The 20,679-nt window shown below is 40.7% G+C and overlaps 1 protein-coding gene across 1 annotated transcript in view; it reads left to right on the top strand.

Moving 5' to 3' along the window:
• Positions 1-19,521, top strand: part of ASIP (agouti signaling protein) — a 497,833-nt gene extending 478,312 nt beyond the window's left edge. Inside the window, exon 4 of the mRNA XM_078652178.1 lies at positions 11,810-19,521. Coding sequence (XP_078508304.1) covers positions 11,810-11,980 — 171 coding nt within the window. The 3' untranslated portion in view covers positions 11,981-19,521. The remainder of the gene's footprint in view (positions 1-11,809) is intronic.
• Positions 19,522-20,679: the final 1,158 nt, after the last annotated feature.

Genomic DNA, 20,679 nt, shown 5'->3' with positions numbered 1-20,679 from the left:
CATCACCTTATGGTCCGACCAGACCACTGGGAGCAGATCTATAAACTCCAGCTGTGTATTATTGGTAAAACTGCCGTCCAGTGTGTGACCAGCCTTGTGAGTAGCCCCTATGACTCGTTGCTTGAACTCTTGAGCTCTGCACTATTTATTAAATCCAGCAAGCTGGAAGTATCAGGATCTGTATGGACTTCCAAATGGAAATTAAAATCTCCTAGAATTGTGAAAGAGCCCTTGCTTAACTTATTCTCCAGCATGCTTCCGGCTTGAGACATAAACCGATTCCTAGGACCAGGTGGCCTATAGATGAGAGTCCCTTTGAAAGTATATTGGTGTGAGAGAGGAAAGGAAAAATCCAAAGCTTTGCATTCCCCCATGGATGCGTCAGCAAATGATGCACCCAATGACATTAAATAAATCACTGATAACCCACCTCCCTTGTTGAGAGGTCTATTTGGAGTGTAACAAAGGTAACTTGGAGGTGTAGCTTTAACCAGGTCGGGACCAGAGGCATTGTCCGTCCAGGGCTTTGTGATAAAAGCGATGCTGATTTCCTCTTCCTCAATAAGGGAGGTGCCATCAATACTATGCTTAACCAAGGATCGTGCATTAATAAGGACACATTTATACTCTTTATTTTCTTCACCTTGTCTTTTCTGAATTCTATGTGTCGTATATATATCTGTCCTCCGCTGGAAGAGACAGTCTGATAGTTTCGAACTGCATCCTGGGCATATTAAAACACCCCTCGGAAGCTCTGTGCTGGGCACAATACATAAGCAGTTGGGGTTATGCTTGATAGCATTAAGGCTGTGGAGCTTGCTGCTTGAGTAAGGCTCCAGCCTTCGATGACCTACCTCCAAACACGCATGGGGGCTGGCGCCATGCACAGGCCATACGCAGACGGGTGCAGACGGGCTTCCCTCAGGTGTGCGTTTAGGCGCGCCCGCGGCACGCATCCACTGCACGCTTGCGCCAGCTCGCCTTATGTAGTGAAAGGGGCGATTGACTAGCACACTAACCCTACATCCTCCAGAAAGATGGCGGTCACGTTCTAGAATGGCTGCCCCTGGAGAACGGCTCTCAAAGCAGTGCGCTGTCAATCCATGTGCAAAGTAAGCAAAGAGGATTATACCAGCGTCGCGCTACGAGCTGTAAGTAAACCAAGCTTTTAATCAAACTATTAAAATGCCCTAACAGCAGTAGTCCCTCCCGGCTGTGCCTCAGGAGGACATGAAAGTGGAAGGCAATTTGCAAATAGGCAAAGCAGATTAAAACCAGCGTTGCGCTAGAAACAGTTAATGAACCAAACATATCATAAAACAATTAAAATACCCTAACAGCGGTAGTCTCTCCCGGCTGTGCCTCAGGAGGACATGGAGGGTGTGGAAAGGATCCGTCTTCTGGTTTCATGAAAATACATTCAACCATTTTGGACTTATAAGGCACTAAAACGTAATGATATCTGAGGCTGTGGTATACCGTAGTGGTTTCAGGGAAATCTGGGAAATGTCATGAAACTACTACCATACATCACAATGACAAAACATTATGTGATTGGCAGTTGACTGCCTTTACAAAAGTTTTAAAGCCAACCATGTGGTTGTAAGAACACTTTGCCTGTGTTCTGGTTTAGGGGCTTAGATCTAGGTAAGTCTTAGGTTTTATAACTTTACTAAAGTGGAAATTGGTAGGAAAAGATATTTATAGGTTTCTATAAATTTTAAAAAATATTACGGAGTGCCACAGTACAACCAAGGAAGGACTGCAGTACTTAAAAGAAACTTGACACAAACACTATAATACACCATATTTCACAACAGTTTACAATATGTTACAAGTTTAATTCTTTACAAAAACTATATACAGTACGGTGGTGATACCTACAAATAACCAAACTTCTTAAAATAATTTAAAAAAATACATTTATTACTAAAAAAAGATTCTAGAATGGTACTCACAAAACTGTTATAGAAAAATATAAATGTATTTCCCTACCTATTACCACCTTAATAAAGTGGTAATAGTTAGGCAATATCAATAAAATGTAATGACCTATATTTAAGGCGCTAACCCAGAACACAGCTAAAGTGTAGTAAAACGAGTATGGCTATGTTTTAATTTTGCAAAGGCATACATTTGAATGCAAAGAGGGGTGTATCATGGGTCGAATCAGCCAAATCTAGAATCTGTTTTATTGTATTATCCTCAGTAGTTGTTTCTGACAGGGGTGAATATAGCCAATCACAATGTTTGTCATGGCTCCCTTTGGGTTGCAGCAATGACTCAAAGGGACTCACACTTACTTTTTAACCTGCTTGCCAGAACAGTGGGTTATGCCTCCTCCCCAGTTTGTTCAGTAATTCACAGGTTTCCTTAAGAAATGTTAGTTTAATTACATCTAACTTTCAAAAATTGCCCAAATAGCAGATTATCTCTAAGACCCCAGGGTGGTGGATGTTGCACAGAAGTAATTAATTCCTTTTCATTGGTTTACAATGCATGGGAATGTGATTCTCAGTATTAGCATTATTAGCATAGTGTACCAATATTTCCATATGGGAAAGGGCATCTTTATGTGTGGTCACTCAGATTGTTTTGCAACCTGGTATGCCAGGTTTTTGAACTCTGCACACTTGAGCCTTGCTGTCCAAGTCTCAAGGTATGTGCTTGGACCCCTAAAACATGGTAAAATTGACTAATCCCCAATTGACATGTTTAACTCTACAGTGAGGCTATAGCATATGGTGCAGTAAAATACACCAATGACATAGAAAATTACATGTTTCCTGATTGACGCCGCCAAGCGTAGGAGCAGTGCAGCGAGGCTCCAATGCAATTTAATGAGGAGAGAGGATTTTTAAAAAGATTGACGCCGCCAAGCGAAGGAGCAGTGCAGCGAGGCTCCGGACCTACCCAATGCAATTTAATGAGGAGAGAGGATTTTTGAACTAACTACAACAGAAACGGAATTGAAATACCTGTAATTACGTGCACTGAGTTTCGCCAAGGAGAGAAATTGAACTGTGTGTTAAACGCGCTGATACCAACGCCGATGCTTCGACTCTCCTGCCGCTGGGTGTGGCAGAATCTGCCGGTGTGGAGGCTCTCACCAACGCGGCTACCTGTGCGCCGTTGGACCTGGTGGGCGGGCCTTGCTCTGCTCCCGGCACAGTCCGGCGTTAGGGTGCAGGAGAAGACAGTGCTGAACAAAGGACGTGGAAGCGAGACAATGGCTCCCAAGCTGAACACCCGGTCGACTCGAGCCGGGAAAACCACTAAAGCAGACTCTGCGGCGGCCGCGACAATGACAAAGGTAACGAACAAAGAGACATCCGTTGTAGCCGAGGGGGGTAAAGCTTCGACTGTGGAAACAGTCCAGCTCACAGCCGAGTTAATACCCAAGGCTGCCTTAAAGCAACTGATTCAAACTTCAATATTTGTTACTGACTTAAAGAACACCAATAAAAATGACAGTAACAAAGTTTCTGAACTTCCTAGCATCGATGATGCGGTGATCATTAGCGTGGCTCCGAACACGCTGACTAATGTGCAAATTAATCTGCCAGTTAAGATAACTCAGCTGCAGCCTGAGAGTTTGAATAGGAACGAAGGAGATAAAAATACACTCTTTGTACACGCGCCATCTGGAGAAGTGCCTGGCCCGTTTTGCATTACTGATGTGTCTGACGGAATAGAAACTGATTTACGGATTGAAACTATGGACGGAAACCGGGAACATGGAGATAGAAGCGGAGAGGGCTCGGACTGAAGACAGAACTGAATTCTGTTTAGATAAAGGGAAAGAAAACATCAGGTCATCAAACTTAGGTACTTCCAGAGATTGCGAAACAATTGAGGCTCCCGGCATTCATGGCGTTGTTCCTACAGAAGCAGAGGCAGAGGCTACAGAGGAGAGTATTAATATTGAATACGAAGAGATCTTTGATGATGAGGATACAGGAATCGCAATTAACGAGGCAAAAACTACCAAGTAGTCTGGATTAAAGAAAAAGCAAATGAAAGCTAAGGCTAAACTCAAGAAAGGCATCAGCAACTCGATGGTTAAGGAAGTATCTATCTTGGGTAAAAACATGAACAGAGATGTGAGCCCTTTAAGAAAATGGATGCAAGCTAAAGGGGGAGTCAAAAATATGGCTCTGAGACTATCAGGGGCAAGTCTGGAAGAAAATATAAACTCAGAGGATAAAACAAATGTATCCTTAAGATTGTGTGGAGAAGTGTGGCTCAGGGGTTAGAGGCAGCAGACCCGGAAGCTGAGATCGGTCCTGGACCAGGGTTCAATTCCCCGCCTCGGCGGGTCTTGGGCTAAAAATTCCACGGACTCGATAATTCTCGCCCCGGTGCCTCCTCGACTCTCGGGTTCACACTCTGCGACTCTGGGCAATAGCTTGCTTAATCTCCACAACGGCCCCTCGCGGCGGGATGCCTGACTTTCACCTTGTGGATACCCTGATATCTCACAGGGGAATACCAGGACGGGTTCCCTAAGCAAGCGCCGGGAAACCCACTGTTGGTAGCTGTGCGCTATATAAGCTCAACTACATTTACATTTACATCTGTAAGTCCCCATATCTCTGCATCCGCCGTGACTCACCCCAATAAATCTGGGAATATTACTGACATAGACGAAGCTGACACATCTGCTCTGGCCATTATGCATCAAACAGATATAGCTATAGCTTCATCCACTGCTACAGATGCTACCGCCGCTCATACTAGCCCCCCCTGACGCTGGCTGAGGAACATACGGGGGACAAAGACACTGCCGCTCATACTAACCCCCCCTGCCGTTTGCTGAGGAACAAACTGGAGATAAAGACACTGTCGTGGCTTCTAGGTCATTGGACACCCCTACAGCCATTAGTGCTAACATTACTAATGGTGCTATTACCTGTTTTCTCTTAGATACTAGTGTGCCACTGAGAGAGGAAGAAGCTAGAGGTTCAGATTATGCTAACATCTCTTCTACTGACTTAATCATGCAAACTTTAATGGCTCAATGACTAGAGGGGCAACAACACTTCCTTCAGCTACGAGAAGACAATACTAAACTGCAGATTTTTTTGCAGGAAGTATCTAACAAATTGGGGGGGGGGGGTAACCCAGGAAATCGAAGAGCTTAAACAAAGAGTAGTGGAAGTCGAAGAAGGGGCTACTCGAACTGAATCTTTAACCCATTCACACAATGATCGGATAGCCAAACTAGAAGTGAAAGTAGAGGACATGGAAAATCGGGCAAGAAAATGCAATCTTCGCCTTTTTGTAATACCAGAGGGGTCTGAAGATGCAGATCCCCAGGCTTACGTGGTGAAATTATTCCAGAAAGCCTTTCTAGATTTGTCAGACTGGGACTGGGACTCACAATTGCAACAAGTACATAGGCTGCCTCTCTTTCAAAAAAACAAAGAAAGTACATTTCCTTTATTTATAAATTTTGGGAATTTTCTGTTGAGGCAGGCTGTGTCCTTAAAAGCTAGATCTAATAATCTAATAACCCTGTAACAGTGGATAATGTAACTTTTTTTGTTCGTTCAGATCTGAGTAGAGAAACCATGGATAGGCGCTGGCAGCTACGTCAGATAATTGATTCCTTCAAAGGTATAGGATGTACAGTATATTTGCAGGAACCAGCTCGCCTTAAGGTGATTAAAAATGGCCAAGCTCATTTTTTAATGGACATAAAAGAAGCTGAACAGGCATTAGCTAAATTTAGTTCCTAAAGAGGTGTTGGAGATAATAGCACCTGCAATTTTTATTTTTTTATTTTTTTCTCTCCCTTTTTTTCTCTATATCTCTCGTCTTATTTCTGAGGGAATAGGTTTGCTGTGCACTTTCTCCTTTCTCCTTAGGAAGTTAGGAAAACAATTTCTTTTTGGGGATAGTCGGTGGAAGCCTCCTTGCCTGCCACTTCGTGTTGCTGCCATCACAGCGGCAGCAGGGTCTAGAGGGGTGTTCTCCCTACAGGGACTTAAGGGGGGGGGGGGGTCTTTGTGCTTCAGCTGGGTGGGATTCCAAGGGGGAAAAATTTGTTGCAAGAAGAAAAGATCGTTAGTAGAAACAAAATGACATACTCTTTTTTTAGTTTTTGTATACAGAGGAGAGATAAAAAACACAAACCATAAGATATGTCTATACTTCGATGTTTAGTCTGGAACGTGGCTGGTCTCAATAGCAAGTATAAAAGGAGACTTGTGCAGGAAGAATTAAACATGTATAAGCCTCATCTAGCGTTAATTTCAGAAACTCATATTAAGTTTCAGGACAGAAAACTCCTTGGACAACTAGGTTTTGAGCTTATTGTATGTTCGACTTTTGGTGCTTCCATTCGGGGGGTGGCAATACTGAAACAGAAACATTTCGCAATGGAAATTATTAAAACCGGGGCGGATCAGAGGGGTAGATGGGTGATTATCCAAGTCCAATTTGAACATAGTAATTATGTATTTTGTTTACTGTATGGACCCAATATCGACGATCCCATGATGTATGACCAGTTAAATACAAAATTATTGGAATGGGAGGGGGAATTGCTCATTATGGGGGATTTTAATTGTGTCATGAACTATAAGGTAGACTCCACCAGGCAAGGTGCATCATTAAGGATGCGTAAAGTTAGGGCCGCTATATTAGAACTTAGTCGAATTCATAATTTGAATGATGTTTGGTGCTCCAAACATCCTAATATAGCAGGTTTTACCTACTACTCAGCGCCCCACAAAGTCTGTTCCAGGATAGATATGATCTGGGCATCTAATCGAATCCTGGAAAACTGTAATATAGAACTTTGCCCGAGAATAACATCCGACCACAATCCCATTATGCTAGACTTTAACATTTCTGATAAGAAACAAATGGTTAGGCAATTTACTTTTCCTAGACATTTATTCACAGACGCTCCGTTTATACAGCAATTAAAAGAACACATTAAGGAATTCATTGAAATTAATTTGAATTCTGCTGCAATAATCACGGTCTGGGATGCCTGTAAATGCAGTATAAGAGGTTTTGCCCAACAATATGTATTGAAAAAGAACTCTGATAGCAGGAAAAAAGCAAAGCTAATAACTTCTAATATCCTATCGGTTGAGCATAAATTAGTAGAGGCTCTTACCCAAGGAAAATCAAATATAGATGAATTAAGACTCGAGTTAGCAAAGTTGCAATCGGAAGTCAAGAAGACATTAAGGGAGAGATATAGCGCCAAAATTCATAAATATCATTTGTCACAATATGAAGGTGGAGATAGAATTGGCAAAGTGCTCGCTTACAAAGTGGCAGATAAAAAAGCTAGAACTAATATTAAAACAATCCAGGGATCTGATTCTTTCATGTACAACCAAGCTGATCAGATACTAGACCAATTCGTTAAATATTACTAGTATAGTATAATAGTAATTTATATGCCTCAGAAAATATTCCAACTAAAGAGAATATCTCTCAATATCTTAATCTACATTTGCCTAACCAAAGGGATAATGAAGCAATTAAACAACTGAGTTCAAAAATAACACTCACTGAAATAAAAAATGCTATTCTTTTCTTGCCCTCGGGTAAGGCGGCTGGGGATGATCTGCTACCTATAGAACTTTATAAGATACTTATACAGGAATTTCTGCCTCTTTTGGAGTCAGTAATAGATTATATTGGAGAAACTGGAAAAGCTCCTATGTCATGGAAAACTGCGAAAATTGTATTTTTTCTTTAAAAAAATAAACCGCCGGAAGAATGTGGGTCATACAGACCGATTTCGCTGATAAACTCAGATGCAAAAGCCTTTGCAAAAATACTGGCCAATCAGTTAGCACCTCTTATGCCTGATTTAGTTTGTAGCCAACAGCATGGGTTCGTACTAGGGAGAGATACCACCGCCCACATTAACATGGCTATTACAGCGTTTGATATAGCTTCAACCAATCTCACCCCGCTCGGAATGGTCATGCTCGATGCTGAAAAAGCATTTGACCGGGTGGGGTGGGAATACCTTTGGGCAGTACTAGGGGCTTATGGTATACATGGGAAATATCTAGGCTGGATTTGCTCACTTTACGATAGTCCAACGGCTAAGATCAGCTATGTAGGTACTGATTCTTCTAATTTTACGATAGAAAGGGGAACAAGGCAAGGTTGCCCTTTGTCTCCCTTGCTCTTTGCCCTCTCTATGGAGCCTTTTTTAAAGTCATTGGTGGCTCAAGCTGATATCCTCCCTATACAACACGGCTGGAAAAGATTAAAAATAACCGCATTTGCGGATGATTTCGCGGTTTTTACCACTGATGTAGTTAAGGCAATTCCGGCGATTATTGATGAAGCAAACAAATTTGGGGACATCTCAGGTTATAAATTAAATATAAGTAAGACTCAAGTAATTGCTAATTATAAACCTGCTGCCCCGGTTCTTGGGCTATGCTCAAATGCTGTTTATTTAGGAATTAAATTGACGGCGAGCGATGAGGAAATTCTAACACTGAATTACGACTCACTGTTAAAGGAAGTAACGCTTTACTTGAAAAACTGGCATAAGATACCACTTAGCTTGACAGGGCGTATTAATCTGATCAAAATGAAAATCGTGCCCAAATTCCTCTATTTATTTAGAGCTATTCCATTGCAACCTAAAATTCTTTTTTTTTTTAAACTAGAAGGCATTTGTAGTAGTTTTGTATGGGGCTATAAAAAGGCACGAAGATCAATCAAGCTTCTGAAATTACCGATTGAAAAAGGAGGTTTAAATTTTCCTAATTTCAGACTCTATTTTTTTGCAACTTTTTTTCGTAGAATACGTAGTCTTATGAAAACTGAAAATTCGCTATTCTTCCATCAATTTATGCTGGGATTAGATTGCAAGCAATTTCTGTTACGAGTCCACGACCCAAACTACTTTAAAAGAGTTAAGTTTAAGACTGCAAAAGACATTATAAAAATGTGGAACCAAATCATGATAATAGATAAGATATCTTTTTTTAATTCTGAATTACAAATATGGGGAAATCCCGGATTGCCTGGTATTTTTTCAGATGGAGCGGGGATTCTTTGGGCAGGTCACGGTATTAACACTCTGGGTGATCTTTACGGGCCTGATGGTCTACTAGGATTTACTTCATTAAAGCTTTTGTATAATTTAAATGATGGCATGTACTTCAAATATATTCAAATACGGGACTTTTTAGTTCGGAAAATGAAAATTGCTGAAGTTAGGCACTCAGATTTATTAAAATGTTTGTATCCAGATCGTACTAAGTCACTCATAAGTGAGAGTTATGGTTACCTAATTTTAAGCAAGATCGATGACTGCGGGAAAATGGCTGCTAAATGGTCTAATAGATTCGGAATTAATATTAGCGCTTATCAGATCTCTGCTTCATTCTGTCAAATTAACAAGGTAGTTCATTCTTCAAATCTAAGGTTACAACTATATAGAACCATCTGCCAATTGTATTATACTCCCCAAAGAATCTCTAGCTGGCTACCAGGTAATCAATCTAATGAGCGCACTAAATGTCCTAAATGTAACTTGGAAGCGGCCGGTATAGAACATATGCTTTTTTCGTGTCCTGCACTTGCCCTCTTTTGGGAAGGAATAACTGAGGCTTTAAGGATGAAACAAATTATGTCCCCACCGCTTTCAGCCCATTTGATTCTTCTGGATATACAGGACACTAATAGTTTACATAAAGATTTGATATCTATATTATATGCCTGTGCAAGGTTGGTGGTAGCTAGGTCTTGGATCTCCTCTCAGCCTCCACATGTTATGGAATGGTGGGCTTTGGTCATGGAAATTCACACAATGGAAATTGCATTAGCCAATCTAAGAGGATGTAGGTCATTGCTAAAATGCAAAAAGATCTGGGGAACGTTTATGTGATATAAATAATGGAATTTTTGAGACCAGCTTCATTTTTATTCAATTATCAATTGTTTATTTTTACGCTATGTCTCCTCTTTCTTTTATTTTCAATTCTTTAATTATGTATGCTTTTCTTCTGTTTTAGTTAAAGACGGAATGATTTATAGTCATTTTTGTTAGGTATTAATGAAGAAAAAAAAAAAAGAAAGAAAATTACATGTTTCCTGTGGACTGCAACTTTTATTGTGCCATACACTAGAGAATACATGGTTTCGGGCCTACTGGTGTAGATTGACGCCTGCAGTTTTTAATCCTGCAATTCAACCTGTCAAAAATACAATTTCTGATTAGAAATACCTCTACTTTTAAATGTTAAATTACAGCCCATAGGGCAGGGTATGTAGTACTTAAAAGTGGTACATACAAGAATGTAATGCTGACATGTGCCTACTAGGCTACTCTAATTGTAAAGGGCTGTAGCTGCCCAATGAGAAAACCTTTCAATTCTTAATAAAATCATAAATCTGCTAATTTTGGATTAGGATCAACTAAATAGGAGATTAAACCAATCGTTTTAATATTTCTTGAAAATACAAGTTATTAGTGAATCCAGATCTTTGTTAATTTTTGAAAAAGTGACTTTTAAAATGTTACACTTCACCTGAGTGAGCCTCCCGTGGGCTATTTTGCATTAGTCCGCTGGCATATTGCCCTACTAGTGCTTCCCCTTAATGAGCTGTGAAAACTGCCTCCAGAGCAGAAGCAATAACTTAGGCCTTTTCACAGGAAGACCTGAGTGTGAGGTATGTGACAGTTATAAGGTTATTAATCAAAGATGAGCAGGGATTTGCATTTCAATAACCTGAAAAGGATCGTGGTGAGTTCTGCCCATTCATGATTCAGCGTAAAAAGGAGCTGTAGGGATGAGAAGCAGGTTGTTTCATAGGCCTTCTGTAGCCAATTGGGTACCTGCCCATTCAGTAGGGTAGTTGGTTCCAGAACCAGTATGGTGTTGCTGAGGTGTAGGGGACTGCTCATTTCCATAAACACACCCTTGGCTGGCACAGGGACCACTACCAGCCCTTAAAAAATGAAACGAAAACTTTTTTTTTTTTAATGCATCCCGTTTTCCTTTAAGGAAAACGGGCTGCATTAAAAAAACTGCTTTATTGAGAGGCAGTCCCAGACGTGAAGGTCTGCTGAGCCCAGCAGGCCACCATCCCTGGGAGGGCCAACCATTCCCAATGGGGTCGCTAATTGCAAGTGGCTCATTAATATTCATGAGCCTCGCAATTTGCGACCCTATTGGGAATCACAATCAGTGTCTCTGACACTGCTGTACATTCCAAATTGTGACTCGCAATTTTCGACTCGCAATTGGGCGCAAATTGCGAGTCACGATTTGGAATGGTCGTACATCTGGCCCTTGGCTTCATTTACGTTTAAATGAGTAATATGCAGTTTTGTTGGTAATAAAAAGGCATGAGACTATAGACATCTTTTCAGCAGTGATTCCCAGGAACCATCAGTCATAATTCTATTTGATAGTAGTAAGTCAGAACTGTTAGACATCCTTTCTGCAGCAGATTGCAACCGTCTATCTGCTTCATGGCAAGGCATCTTATCAGTTCAATCTGGTGAGAAGCTTGGAAGTGATGAAGAAGTTTACAGAGCATGAAGAGTTGACTATTGACACCCTTAACCACTGAACGTGTTTGAAGTATGAATGAGAAAAACCTGAGTGGAAATAGATTCCCCAAAGTAAGTGTCTTAATTGTTGTGGATGTAGTGGTCTTCTCTCATCTGACCCTGACATCGTTTAAGGACTTTTTTTCATGTACCATACCCTGGTTATGACTGGCGAGTTTAGTTTCCATCTCACATCCTTTTCACCCTGTTTTGCTAATATTGTTTGGTTAACTTCTGTCTTTTTTCCTACAGAAAAAGGTTTTACCTGTGAAACCTCCAAGACGCCCACCACCAGCTAACTGCACTCCACTTTATTCAAGCTGCAAGCCACCATCCCCACCTTGCTGCAACCCATGTGCCATCTGCAAATGTCAGCTCTTTCAAACTGTCTGCTTGTACAGAATGGGATACCCCAACTGCTGAACCATAGAAGAGCTGATCTTGTTGTGTTCTTGCACTTTCCTTTTTTTATTTCCTGTTTGCATAACAAGTGCCAAAGAGGTTGAACATAAGAAAAATTATATGGGGACTGTGACTGTCTGTGCACTATCACTAATCAACTAGAAGCACAACTATCGACTTGCAGAACACAGAACAGATGGGCAGAGGAAACTGAACAGTTAAAGGCGCATATCACAAAAAAGCACCTCTTCTGTAAAAACAAACTCTTGCTCACTCTTAGCAAAACTTCATTTGAAAGATTAGGTGGCCTCAGTGGAGTCACTCGAGCTATGTGAGGAACCACAACTGTCCAAAGTCGAACGCTAACTGCCATCCGAGATGCTTCCTGGGTACATGCTTGGACATTCTGGTTAAAACTGGGAAAATATATTTATTTATTTTTTTAAAAAGAAAGTGTTGTAATGGTCTTGGATGGAGACCATATGGTATAACACGTTTCAGATGTTTCCAACTCGTTCAGAAAACCTTCATACTGTAAGAACTGAGGCCAGCCCGGGTCTTTGTTTCACACTGTAATCCTTCATTTAATCCCAATTGCTGTTCATCAATATGTGCAAAAGGGACTGGAATTTCATGAAAAAGGTTTACCTAAAAATTGCGATGGATTTAATAACAGTGTTATTAGATATGTATGTTTTTGGATGTTGCTCATCATCATCTTCATTAACATGTGATCTGTCATCTTTATTGTTATGCAGCATATAAGTGATGAGTACAAATTTTCATATCCTTATGGAATACTGGTACTTATCCTGGGCGCATTTCATGCTATCCGTTTTTGCTTATCTAGGCTGTTTATAGACAGCCACCAATCATATGCAAATGCGCCTTTATTCTGAAAGTGAAAGTATGTGTAAAGCAGAAGACTACTTCTCCTTTGTACCCCATCAAAGGCAACCCTAGACAAAGTTCATTTTAATTGGGCTTCACCAGTCAAGTGCTGTTTGAGTCCCAAGCTACACTTTCTTCTTTGGGATGGGACTCTGACTCCTTTGCCAATGGCTGATCTACTTAACTAATTGTACAGTTCGAATCAAAACGTGGAGCTAAATATAGCCATGGCTAGTTACAAGTAACTTGGATCAATTTTTGTATCTCTGCATCACCTTTTTCTAGTTTTTAAATAATTGAATGTACTGAAGATCAGGGATGAAATGTAACTCCAGTGCAGCTATAGTAATGAGATTAGTAAAGGATGTCATAATATATATGTTGGTCAGACACTTTGGTATGCCCTCTTTGGATCCTTTTGAATAGATTGGCAAAAGAAATCTTAATTAAGTTCCAGCCTGAGAAGTGTTTCTTAAAATTCTGGGCTTTGATAAGCTTTGTGTGTTTGTAAGCTTGGTAGAAAAATTCTACTCAGATTGACTTTAAGGCAATTTTTGATTGTCTTTGGTGCGCTTAGCTGAATAATTATAATTCATAAGAGCACCAGTGGGTGAACACAGGAAGATGTGTTCCCACTATTGTGTGAATGAGTCATTTTGCCCATTAGGCAAACATGTTTATGCTTTGTTAGAAATAAATGTCTATGTATATTGTCAAGGTAAGTAAATATGGAGTTAAGAATAAGAAATCTATACAAATCTCCAAAAATTTACTTTGACAAAATAGAAAGGGTCAATATTTTGGAATTGATATTCTGGTATTTAAAGATATAATACTCAGTATTGTGGTAGTATACATTCAGTGCTCTGCACACTTGTGTGCAGGATGGGTAGGTAAGTAGGTAAAGCAACACAAGTAATATTACATGCCTCTGGATACGGTTTTCTGACTGTCCGATGAGATTCATCCCAGAGGTTAATTTTTGCTTCACTTATAAGCTGAGATTAAGGTGTTGCAGATCATGTTTAGAGCACAGAAAAGTGCTGCTTCAGACAAAGCCCCTGTTGTGACGAACTTATGGGTTAGATTGTAAAGATCATAGAGAAGGCTCTCACACCTAGGATATTGGTATGTATTTTAGATCTGTGGTAGGTAGAAGCAAATTCTGATGAATTTCTACAAAATTCACTTTTGCCCAAAAAGCAAGAAAAATAACATAGCAATCCCAGAAATCTCAGGTTAGGACAGTTTGTGTGATTTTCCTTACCAAAACTACCTACATGCAGAACAACATGAGCTAAACAAACTTCCTAGTTTCTGGGCAGTTAAAACAGTTTGGGTAGTTCAACATGAACCTTGGTTTGTCACGGTGGAGACAAACAAAGTACCAGACCCACAAAATCTCTCTGTGCTTTAGGGTTACTGGAAAAAGAACAATTGATGGATGGAATGGTGAACAATGTCAAACGTTCACCCCTAGTACATAGATCTGGACCTAAATACATTGTTTTCTGCTCACCACCCATTTCCAGATTGGACCCATCCATATGCAAATCAGTTTTGTCTATGCTCCCCATGGGAACAGTCAAGCCTGAACTGCCAGGCCAGGTCCTCCACAGACTAGAAACAAGCATCCTAGGACTGGTTTTGTGATATCACCCCGAGGATAGCTTGACTCTAGTTGCATGGCGAGCACAGGACCCAAGTCTGAGCATACCCATCCCGCATAGAGTGACAAATGCAAAAAGAAATACTGATGGATGGAATGCTGAACAATGGAAAACATTCACCCCCACTACAGAGATCTGGGCCTAAATCCACTGTTTTATTGTTCACCACACTATTCCAGTTTGTACCCAGCCATATGCAAATTAGTCTTGACCCTGCTCCCCATTGGAACATTCCAGCCCGAAAAACCAGGCCAGGTCTCCCTGGAAACAAACATCCTAGGACTGGTTTCAGGGTATCACCCCTCATCAGCCAGGATAACTCGACTGCAGTGGCATGGCAAGCACAGGACCCCTTTCTGGGCATACCCATCCCACTTAGGGCGACAAATGCAAAAAAAACAATTGATGGACAGAATGATGAACAACGTCAAACAGTCACCCCCAGCAACGAGACCTGCACTCAAATCCATCATTCCATTGGTCCTGGATTGCTTGGGTTCCAGTTCAGGGAGGACCATGCCAATGGTGCCCATTTCCAGGAATAACCTCACTAATTTAATTCCAACAGCTTTAATCTCTGTGAACACAAGGGCTAACATGATGGTCCCAGATAAAAAGAATACCTTTTACACTGGTATACAGATTTTGGAAGGGCAACAAATTATATGTTCCACATGGTGGAGTTGGTGACATGTTCACCATCAGGATCATTGTGTTCTCCTTACTCTAAATGTGATGGAGAAATACTAAGCTGGGGCATTGGGACATCCACTGGGTTTTAGCAGATGCCCTTTTACTGCCCATCAATAAACAATGAAACGATTCTGAAAATGTATAGAATAAAAAATATTCTTCCTGAAGTGGTAATATCATTTTCCAGTATGTAAACATTTCCCTGCTTCAAGAATTAAATGCAGTAATTTTAAGTTACAAATTGCAAATTAAGGTAAACTTCCCACGAGTAAGGCACTCTATCACCCTACTGCAAAAAAATCCTCCAGCCCTTCTGCCATACTTAAATCCCTCTCACTCTGAGATGAGTGGAAGTTGGTTACATCCTCCAATATTAGATCTTCCAAAAATTGTCACAAGTGAAACCAGGATGTAGCAGATCCAAACTAACTGAAACTGGGGAAGACTGAATCTGAATATTGAAATTAGTGTTACCAGGGCTATTACCTCCTCATAATTTTCTTCATCCCAGTCCTCAAATAGAGACATCTTATGGTAGCATGCAAAGTACAAAATTTAGTGATTTAGCCAGACAGTTCTAATGAAATGTACCCAAACTCACTTTAACATATGCTTCAAAATATAACCACAATATGACATTTCCAGATTGCCTGAGATGCATTCACTGTAAACCAAGGTTCAATTAATTGGTCGTGGAAGAGTACATATTTCAAGAGCCCACTACTTGTGGATCTCTCACCTTGAGCCACAAGCGGAACTTGGGTCACGATGCTTAAGTATCTTCTCTACAAATCTCAGTCAAAGATAGCATGAAGAAGCCCTTAGGCAAGGGGAATGTACCTGGAGCCTTCCAGAAATGCCTGATTTCCAAGACTTAAGCCATAGATGTAGCTGAGCTGATCCATTGGCTCGTGGTGGCTATAGATGGGAGAACTCTGAGCTTTGCACAGCTGCAGATTTAGTAACATAATATATAGCGTGGTGAATATGCAAGGCTTCTTTACTTTAGTCTCAAATATGTACTACACTTCACTGACAACAGTGCACAAAGAGGCACGAAAAGCATTATCATTTTACTTAATGGAACTGTTTGGTGAAAAACAGGAGTTGTGACTACACCCTCACAGCAACTTGGAGCTGATGACATCTGAGCTATATCTTATCCTATAATGGAAAGCAGTTTATAAACACTGCTTGGCGAGCTTATAATTGACATACTAGTGCCTCCACTTTGCCTAGACCTTTAACCCCTTGCGTGCTGATGACGGCTCCCGCCCGTCATGCGTCACAGTGCTCGTGTGCGGATGTCGGCCGGGAGCCGTCATGACCACGCCCGCGATCGGAATGTCCAGCACAGGAGCGGAATTCCTGCCGCGGGCAAGGGGTTAAAAAACCTTTACATATGCACGGCAGGCAAAGACATAATTTCCACTATGTATCCTGCATGAAACTTAATAAACACCGTTAACTCCGTCTTAAGCATTTGATTATTTTATCAAACTTTAAAATAGTTCACTATACGATACAAAGGTTGGGAATTCAGCTTGACCAGATTATATTAACATGCTCCCGTGGAATGTATTTTACAATTAATTTTGGCAAGCTTCTATGCAATTTTGAGGTTATGACAACTCTTTGTAAACCCAATTTAGGCATTTTTTAACACAGAACACCTATTCATGAAATCAGTCATCAATATAGTGCACTGTAACTACCCTACCATCCAACACAATAACATTCAATTAGTTATAGTGAGATTCCCTCTATTTGTTTAAGTGTATTCCCATCCAAGCTGCAGTAGTGATATTCCTGTGACTGAACTATTATCTATAGGGGAGCTATTTTATGTGTTTGACTGCTTAGCACTCTTTCTACCCTCTCAATTGGATATGATGAATACTTTCTTGGAAACTCACAACCACATTTCTCACACTGTTAAATCATGCTTCTCTTTCTGCCAGACTCACCCGGGGTCTTCTGTGACATTAGGAAAAGAGGTATGTGTGTGTGTGTGTGTGTGTGGAGGGGGGGTGTTAACAACTGAATGCTGCTAAAAAATGAAATTGTGAGAGTTCATCTGGACGCTAGTTACCAGTGGTGCTGGAACAAGTTTTGGGGGTGGGGGGCTATATAATGCACACATAATGTGGATAATGGGTAAGAGTAAATATTTATCATTTGCACTTCGCCAAGTAAATTCTCTAGATTTGCTTGGAACCTATTCAAATCTTTTTCCCATCAGACTTCAGAAACTTGCTTAATTTGTTCTTTCCTAAGTGCTGATCTATGTTGAGATATTGTACAGTTCATTTACATGTATTTCAATGTTGCTGTGTTAGGAAGACATAGACATCCTATAGGCTTCTTCACACTCCATGTACTCCATGTACTCCAACAAGAGTGTCAGATGGTTAACTTTACGCAACTTCAACCATTGGTACTCTTGGAGGCCTTGCTTCAAAGAGGAATTGTCGTCATAAGAGCAGAGTAATTTTAAGATGTTAAGATTGTCAGCCTGATGTGTGTGTGTGTGTGAGTGTGTGTGTGTGTGTGTGTGTGAGTCCATGTTTCTTCTTGTAGCCTGATAGTGTATAGCTTGGATTTCAAGTTTAAAGGTTAATGTTTCCAAGAGGCATGTACAAATGCTGGAGTCTGGAAGGTGTTTCTGATCTCCTGGAAGTTGTTGTTGATGTGTGCAATGGGTTCCAGGCACCTATTGGAACTGTCCCACCATTGCAAAGGGTGTCTTGTGAGAGGTTCTTAAGAAATGGTGCATGGTGTTTGTTGTCTTGTGTTGGTCTTGCTGCATTGGGGAGTGGAGTGTCTCTGACTGATGTTGATAGCCGCATGATTGATCTCATGGAGTTGCTGTGGGGGTGGGCAGAGACACTGATCAATGAGAGATGCTGTAAAATGGGATGTCGTTTGCAGCTAGGAATTTGGGAAAGACAATCATCATGCTTTTTATTGAAATGTCTTCTAGAAGGTTGAAATCATAGAGAAAGCATTTGTTCAATGTGGTGGTAGAAGCTGATGTGATAATGCTGGGTGCATCGTGAGTATTTTTTAAGCAAGGATGGAGGACTTCTAGACTTCTGCCTTTGCCAGGCCTCAAGAGTCCAAAACAGTAATTGCCCTTACACTTGTGCAACTTAGCAAGGACGCCATTGTGAGGACCTTCGAATCGCGTGCTGGGATATTTTTTCAAAAATGAACGTTGGAAGCCAATGCTTTGTATTTATTGGTATAAACCATGCATTATCATCCCACCTGAAGACCCATGCTAAATGAGGGATCAGCAGCTCTAACAAGCAAAAACTATAAGTTTGAGTGTTTCCGCGCGGTATAGACTAAGGAAAAAGTTACGAAATAACAAGCATTTAAAGTAAACCATGTTGGTTGTTATTCCTTATTTTTTTCTAGTCTGTAAATCGCTTTTGCTCACGCATTTTCCTCTCCTCCCCAATAACAATTCGGAAGTAGTTCAAAAGAGACACCAACAGCTCAATTTAGCATCATTTAGACCGCGATGCAAAAGGTAATTCCGACATAAATGCCACTTGTATTTGCCTTACCACCTTTTAAAAGTTAATTTCAGAAGTTCTGTGCACTTTTACCACCCCCGTCCAGCAAGTACAGCAGCCAGTTTAAAATATAAGAAAAATAACACAATAGAATGGCAATGCTGTTATTGTCTCTTTGAACTATTTCCAAGTGAAATCTTAGGGTTTGTAAAAGAAACATACCAGTTAAAGACTGCCGTTTTCAATTCTTTCCAACAGCTATAATCAAACATTATGCACTTCCGGTTTTCAAGATTGATGCTTCAACTCTTCCAGTCGCCATTTTTCATGCTCACCATGTATATTTGAATTTGTGGCGTCTTTACCATCGATGAAGAGAGTCTGCTATCCTGGCATGTCCTAAGAGCTCTTTTCTTTGAAGGATAGCTCACAGTATGCGACCCTTATCTTTAGGCACAGATGCTCGACGAGCCAGCATTCTGGCTGGAAAGAAATAAAGATACAAATATCATCCACTGGGAGTGGCCAAATGAGGATCCACATTTACTGCCTGCACCTTTAGAACATTAGGGGAAGTGTTTTCTGAAATGCCTTTTAGATAATTATTGCACAACATTAAGAACGTTATACTGCAAAATCCTGTATATGGAAAAACGTTACTGCCGCACACAAACGTCTGTCCGCGCTTCACATGTATTGCAATGCATGCTTATTACATGTACGAATATTTTAAGTGGTAACCACTATTACGTCAATAATAAAGGGCAAACAAAATGGTTTAACACCAATATGATGATGTCTTTTTCATTAGAGAACATTTCTGAATAAATGTGCCAAATAATTCTGGTCTTCTTTCATGTTGAGACATTCTGAAATTTGCTGATGCCGTTACTTGAAATTTTGCAGAATAAATGTGAAGAATTTAAGCTATCCCCGAGGTCACTGGAATTATGCGCAGGGGAGCACCAAATAATGCGGCATGGGTAATTTAATTATGCAGCTAGAAAAGACAAATTATACTGAATAACGGGGTATTTTTTTATAGTATTACTTCATTTGTTTGTAGTTTATACGAATTCTAATGCTGTCATGGCAAAGATTTTACCTCATTAGTACCAGTTTAGCAACCAAATACAGAACTAAGCAACTACAAGATGACCAGAGAACCTTCGCAAAGGGCCATCCACTGTGCACAAACACATCCCAACGTTTTTAGTAGCCTTCGATCCACTTGAACTAGAAGAATGTTTTTCTGTTAAAATCTGCGGGAAAAATCCTTTACAATGCAACTTTTACCACGCAGTGCCTTTACGACGCAACTATTACAACGCATGTCATTACAACGCATTGCGCTGGGGGGCGCTCTATGATAGGGAATAGATTTAATTTACTATCCAACACCTTCCCTACTATCCACGGGGACTGGAGTTGGAATAGTAAATTAAACTATTCACTATCCAGCACCGCTAAGCGCTATGCGTTGTAACAGCATGCGTTGTAAAAACTGCGTTGTAAAGGCATGCGTGGTAAAAGCATGCGTTGTAATGTCATACATCCAAATCTGCCGATCATGTCACAAATGGTGCATTGTGTGGCAAATGTGGTAAATTCATTATTATGCAAAAAAAGCTGAGGCCACAGAATTGCATAATTTCAGTGGCCCTGGCTATCCTGTCTCCCGGTCATTGCAGTGTGCCATAGGATCCTCAAGAGGATTGGGTGAACCTGGGAACAGTGGAGCCTGTCTGCACAAATACATGGATTGGGAGGTCTCTGAACATGCTCTTCTTGTTAACGTTTATGAACAAAAATAGGACTAGCATATAATGCGACAAAGGACAGAGACCCTTTAAGGCAAGGGCAAAATGTGCAATTGCCCAGGGCCTCCACCTTCACAGAGCCCTCTGGTAAAGAGGTATTTTTTATCAGTTTCTCTCACTCT

This window comes from Lissotriton helveticus, chromosome 7, assembly GCF_964261635.1.
Source record: "Lissotriton helveticus chromosome 7, aLisHel1.1, whole genome shotgun sequence".
Lineage (NCBI taxonomy): Eukaryota > Metazoa > Chordata > Amphibia > Caudata > Salamandridae > Lissotriton > Lissotriton helveticus.
This window is presented reverse-complemented; position numbering and strand designations above follow the sequence as displayed.